This window comes from Myotis lucifugus, unplaced genomic scaffold (assembly GCF_000147115.1).
Source record: "Myotis lucifugus unplaced genomic scaffold, Myoluc2.0 scaffold_1, whole genome shotgun sequence".
Lineage (NCBI taxonomy): Eukaryota > Metazoa > Chordata > Mammalia > Chiroptera > Vespertilionidae > Myotis > Myotis lucifugus.
In genome coordinates, this window is record NW_005871049.1 from 15,743,854 (window position 1) to 15,750,494 (window position 6,641).

At 41.9% G+C, this 6,641-nt stretch overlaps 1 protein-coding gene across 7 annotated transcripts in view; it reads left to right on the top strand.

Moving 5' to 3' along the window:
- The window catches only part of MMAA (methylmalonic aciduria (cobalamin deficiency) cblA type), a 44,622-nt gene that overhangs the window by 33,080 nt on the left and 4,901 nt on the right, over positions 1–6,641 (top strand). For all 7 annotated transcript variants that reach the window (XM_023754823.1, XM_006081745.2, XM_023754825.1 and 4 more), the window contains 2 exons: positions 1,326–1,448; positions 4,604–4,774. In XM_023754823.1, coding sequence (XP_023610591.1) covers positions 1,326–1,448; positions 4,604–4,774 — 294 coding nt within the window. The remainder of the gene's footprint in view (positions 1–1,325; positions 1,449–4,603; positions 4,775–6,641) is intronic.

Consider the following 6,641-nt stretch of genomic DNA (forward strand, 5'->3'; position numbering starts at 1 on the left):
CAAGTAGGGGAATTTCCCCTCTCTCTACCTCTCTCCCACGTTCCCTCCCACCCTCCTTCCCTTCCTTCCTTTTATTCAGTAAATATATATTTTTATTTAAGTGTAGTTGGTTTACAATCTTATAGTAGTTATAGTAGTTTCAAGTAGTTATATTAGTTTCAGTGTAGTGATTCAACATTTTTATACCTTACAGTGTGATCACCCCACTAATTCTAGTAATAATCTGTCATCGTGTAAACTTATCACAATATTAATGGCTATATTCCCCTTTCCCTTTTCACTCATTCCTCCATCCTCTCCCCTCTGGCAACCATCCCTTTGGTCTCTGTTTCTATGAGTCTGGTTTTTTGTTTGTTTGTTTGTTTTTTAGTTTTGTGTGTGTTTTTTGTTGTACTTTTTTTTTTTTAATTCCACATGTAAATGAAACCATACAGTGTTTGTCTTTTTCTGCCTGACTTATTTCACTTAGCATAATACCCTCTGCCTTTCTTAAGACAAATAATTATTTTCAGGATTCAGTTTATATTATACTAGAGGCCCGGTGCACAAAATTCGTGCACTAGGGGCGGGGGGGGGGTGGGTCCCTTAGCCCAGCCTGCGCCCTCTTGCAGTTCAGGAGCCCTCAGGGGATGTCTGACTGACGGCTTAGGCCCGCTCCCTGCCAGCAGTTGGACATCCTTAGCACTGCCGCGGAGGCTCCTGCCACCACTGCTGTGCTCGCCAGCTGTGAGCCCAGCTTCTGGCGCACTGACCACCAGGGGGCAGCTCCTGCGTTGAGCATCTGCCTCCTGGTGGTCAGTGTGCATCATTCTGCCATTTGGGCGATTTGCATATTGGCCTATTATTATATAGGATTCTTTGAATTATGGGCGAGATGGGAAAAATTTATAAGTAGAAAATTATTTTCTCAATCACTAGCAATTCCTAGAGTAATGCGTTATTTTTTCTAATGGGAAGATAAAGTGTACAGAATATGGGTAGGTGTAATAACTACTGATCATGATGAGAGGTAGGCAGATGTTGTAGAAGTTCAGCACATTAATAACATAGGTGATGAAGTCTGTTCCAAAGATCTACTTTATAGTAAAAAGTAGATCACATTTTGTAATTTTAAAAAGCGAATTTGGGGCACATGGGGAACTCAGAATGGTTTCCTTCCTATATCTCTATTACTTAGGAACTAGATAGATAAATGGATTTTTGTTTACTGCTTTCGGAAATGTTAAAATACAATAATGGTTTTAATAAATTAGGAGACACAGAAGGAAGTTAACATTTTAATAGAAATCATCATTTATTAAATCAGAAGATCTCTTTCACTGTAGGATTATCTGGGCCCCCTGGTGCCGGAAAATCAACCTTTATAGAATATTTTGGAAAGATGCTTACTGAGAGAGGGCACAAATTGTCTGTGCTGGCTGTGGACCCTTCTTCTTGTACCAGTGGTGGTGAGTATTGCCAACTCTTCTTAAATTGCAGAGCAGGAGCTTGGGGGGCTCCTTGTTACAAGTTAGTGGGAATTGGCACAGTCAGGTGACTTCTACCCTCAAGCTGAGTTTGGCCTCACTGAAGGAAGGGAGTTCTGGGGGTGAGGTGGAGGCTGAAGGAGGTATTGGGCTCTACAGCCAACGTTAGGCCAGGAGTGGCCTGGGTACTTAGAGAACTAGGAGAACACTGCCGCAAGTTGAAGATAATTAAAAGCAAATTTCATCTTTGTTTATCACGCCTGAGGCTGGGCCCCTCTTCCCTCCTGTTTTTCTTGGCTGCATCAGCTTCTACACAATTCAGAAAATGGGTCCTTCCTCATTCGTTATTTTCCTCTTATTGTTGTAACATCTCTTAAGCTTAAACACACACACACACACACACACACACAAAAACCTTATAGCTTTATAACTTGTCACCTGTTTACATGACATGTTCAGTTGAACAGAAAGCTCTTAGAGGGCCCATTAGTATCCCACTGTCCCACTACAGCACTTAGCATAGTACACTGCTCACGGTGCTCGCTCAGCAATTACTTACTGATTCGAGGTCATGCAGTCACTCAGTTTAATTTGCAGCTCATCAGAGAAAATGAATAAAGGTAGTTCCCCAAAGGATCATTTAAGGAAAACATAAAGCGTTCTATACAAATAGGAAAGGTTTTTCTTCTCTTACCCCCTATATGATTTAAGCTTCTCACATTACAGTTACCATTGAACAAATATTTCAGTGCTTACTATAGGTGAGGCATTGTGCAAGGAAGTACTGTATCGTCTAACAGTGAATAAGACAGTCCTCCTGGCCTTATGAACTTTATTTCTTATGAGAGAATCACAGGCCATTACAAAGTAGTGTGTGTTGTGAATGGGGAAGTACCGCGTGCTTTGTGTGGAATTGTTTGCTTTGCATTCTGTGGGTTTAAGGCTAAAAAGTAAAGAGGATATAATCGTATTTCTGGGGCTTTAGATTAATAGAGAGGTTGACAACAATTCATGTTGCCACCCATTGAGAAATTTGAGAACATTCACAGTTTTTGATTCACTATAATAAAAGGTTAATTATAAAATAAAATTTATGTTTACAAGGTTCAAGATAAAATTTATATCAATGTAGTGTCTTCTTTATAATCTAAGAATTTTGTTAAAGGTATATACCTGAATGAAGAATTTTTTATAGTGGCCCTCATTTCCATATAGGTGAGAAGACTACCTTTCCCCCCACACCCACCCCCCATAATACTCTAGAATACTTGCAATAGCAAAAGAAAATAATAGCTTGGGCCCTAACCAGTTTGGCTCAGTGGATAGAGCGTCAGCCTGCAGACTGAAGGGTCCCAGGTTCGATTCCGGTCAAGGGCATGTACCTTGGTTGCAGGCACATCCCCAGCGGGAGGTGTGCAGGAGGCAGCTGATCGATGTTTCTCTCTCATCGATGTTTCTAACTCTCTATCCCTCTCCCTTCCTTTCTGTAAGAAATCAATAAAATATATATTTTTAAAAAAGAAAATAATAGCTTGGGGCAATACTAGCAGAAATGGTGACATAAAATAGTCTAATCCAAGTTGCATAGCTATGTGGCTCCTGACCTTTCTCAAACCCAAAATGATGGTCCCTTTCCCAGGTAAAACAAAATATACACGTTGAAAGAAAAAAAATAAACAGAGATACACAGCATACTATAAGTACAGATTTCTACCTCACTACTACAACAGTATACACATTTGAAAAATAGCATTACATTAAGGTTTGAGAAGCAAACCTTGTGCTTTGCATTCACAGACGTCCTGCAGTAGCTTTGAGACCTTCCTAAGGGCCTGCACCCAGCAGTTTTGGATTCACTGGCAAAGACAATTACATGGGAGAGTAATTTCATAATGTGGAGCCAGTGTGTTAGGATCTACAGGATAGTGATTTCAGGTATAGCTTTGGCAGATTGTTGACTTACAGAGAGGATTTCATGCAGAAAATTACTTTAGAAAGAAGTTTCAAGTGCAGTAAATAAGGTAGTTGAGACATGTGGTGAGTCTGTGCTCCAGAATTAGAACCTATGAGAACTCTACATTGGGACCATACGGGAAAAGATCGTGTTTTTAAGCAAGTTCTCAATGTTTAGCATCAACTTTATGTGGGAAAGTTAGCTCTTAGGCAGAGTGAAAATGGAAATTCAGGTTAGAACAGCACTACATTCTCAGATGTTAATATGTGGCTAAAAGAAAGATGTTCAAGGTGATTTCCGTAGTTCCAGAGCTTTCCGTTCTGCAGAATTTGCAAATATTGATGTTTGCCAAAATACTGCAGTAAATCACCATAGGAATTAAATTAATTGCCTACTGTGGACAAGCATTCAGCATACAAAATGTGTAAGACATGCTCCTGTGGGCGGGAGCTGACGTTACAGCCAGGCTTCTCCACCTTGGCACTGACATTCCTGGTGTCAGCAGCTATCCTGCACGTTGCAGGATGCTTAGCAATATCCTGGTCTCTACCCATCCGGTGCCACCAGCACCCTAACCCCCAGTTGTGACAAGTAAAAATATCTCTAGGTATTGCCAAATTTCCTCTGGGGCAAAATCACCCCCAGTTGAGAGCCATAAACATAATGTTAAGATGACAGTAAATAAACCACCCTGGCTGGAATGCAAGGTTGGTTTGGGGCCTAGTGGAAGCTGAAATTGGACAGGCCATGTCAGGCTGAAGAATCTGGATTTGAACTCTAATCCAGGGGTAGGGAATGTTCGGCTCGCATACGGCCCGCGAAATCATTTGGTCTGGCCCTGCCAAGGTATTAGGGGTGGGTTAATTAAATATTTGACCAAATATAGTAGGCTAATTTTTAAGTTGATAATTTTATATGGCCCTTGAATGATGTTATAAATATCCAAATGGCCCTGGGCAGAAAAAAGGTTCTCCATCTCTGCTCTAGTCAGTGGGAAGCCATTATAGGTTTTGAGGGGCTCGAAATGCTAAAAAAATTACTTGGGGAGCATTGTATACACTATGTGGGGGAAAAGCTCAATGATATGAAATACAATTTGAGTTTTGGGGAGAAATGTCATAAAACATTTGGCTCATTGATCACTGGCCCTTATAGGTGTTCCATGATTGTATCTGTGTTTTAGGATCACTCTTGGGGGATAAAACCCGAATGACTGAGTTATCAAGAGATATGAATGCATACATCAGACCTTCTCCTACTAGAGGAACTTTGGGAGGTGTGACAAGGACTACAAATGAAGCTATTCTGTTGTGTGAAGGAGGGGGATATGACATCATTCTTATTGAAACTGTAGGTGAGTGTGATTTTCTGCTTCCTAACAAAATACTGTTCCAGTGAACTCTGTATAAAGATGAGTGACAACTAATTTCATTGGTTATTCAACAGATATTTACTAAGAGCATAATTAAATTCAAGATGTCTCAGACTGTATAGAGATATGAATATATAGGCTATAATCCTGCCCTTAGAGAGAAGAAAATTAAGCCATGTATCTGGATAACTGTTGCACAGGTGATGGGTTATGAGTGTCAGAGGAGACCTGTAAGTGCCAGGATGACCTATGGAAACGGTACTCTAACATGACACCTATTTTGTTTAAGCACAGTTCAGAGGTCTGCAATGTCCACTAACCAAATTATTATAGTTGGGTGCCTGTTGAATACAAGGCCATGGTTACTTCATTTTTATATCCCTATTGCACAATTTTATGTGGTGAAAATACTGAAATAGAAACCCAAGAAATTGACATTCTTGTGGAGAGACCATCTGTTATGTTACTGTGTGATAAACGTTGGTGACATAACCTGATTCAGATTTGGGGTATCAAGGAAGACTTCCAAGAGGAGGTGACAGTTGAACTCAGTCTTGAAGGAAGAATTGGAGTTACATAAAGTATGGGCTAAAGGGCATTTGCAAAGACAGAGGAGCCAGGGAATGTGGCCCATTCAGAGGATGGAAGTGTGCTCAGGGTGCTTAGAGCCGCGAGCATGAAGACTGGATGTGAATAGAGATGGGGCTGGAGGCTAGGAACTCTACCATCTGAGGCTGGATGGAGGGAAAGTTGCCCTAGTGGTAACAGGAGAATCCAGGGAGAAGAGGACCATAAAAACCAAGTGTATGCCCGGTTGGTGTGGCTCAGTAGTTGAGCATCGGACCATGAACCAGGAGGTTATGGTTCAATTCCCGGGCAGGGCACATGCCTGGGTTGTAGGCTCGATCCCCAGTTGTGGGGGGAGGGGGCTCGTGCAGGGGGCAACCAATCATTGTTTCTCTCTCATCAATGTTTCTATCTACCTCTCTCCCTTCCTCTCTCTAAAATAAATACAAATATATTTTAAAAAACCCCAAAACCTCAAAGTTGCATTTGGCTGCTTGTCCTAGAGACTCAAAATAACTGTGATTCAAATGAGAAAGAGGTGTATTTCTTTTGCAAATAAAAGAAGCTTGGAGGCAGGTGTCCTGAGCAGATGTGGGGGCTCTACTGTGCCCTCAATGCCCCATTCTTAGCACTTAGTTCCCAAGGTTGCTCACGGTTCAGAGATGGCTGATGAAGCACTACCTGTCACATCCATGTTCCAAGTGGAAGGAGAAGGGGGAATAAGGAAGGGAGAAGGCAGGCAGAAGAGTGTACACCTTTCCTGGAAACCCCATCTAATGACTTGCTTCCGCTTGTTGATCACCCGTAGCTGAAAGGGGCTCTGGAGAATATGGTCTCTCACCAGGCCCATGGTCTCCTAGTAACACTGGGGCCAGGAAGTAGGGAAGAATAACTGCTGAATGGGCAACTGCAAGTCTGCCACACTGAGGAAGGAGAGAGTGTTGAGAGGGGTTTAATGGAGCGGGGGATGTGGAAGTCCGATGTAAGTGGATTGAGATTAATGTGAAGTAGTTGGATGAAGACAATGAGCATGTATTGCAGTGGTTCTCAACCTTGGCTGCACATTAGAATCACTTGGGAATCTTTTTTAAATCCTGATTTCTGGGCCTCTCCTCCGGAAATTCTGTTTCTTTGTTACGGGGTGATTTTAAAAAGATTCCCAGGTGATTCTAATGTGCAGCCAAGGTTGAGAACCCCTAATGTATTGCTTCCCCGTCCCCCCCCCCCCCCTAGAAATTTAGCTCTAAAGAGAAGGTGGGAAATCTGGTGATGATTGGAGGAG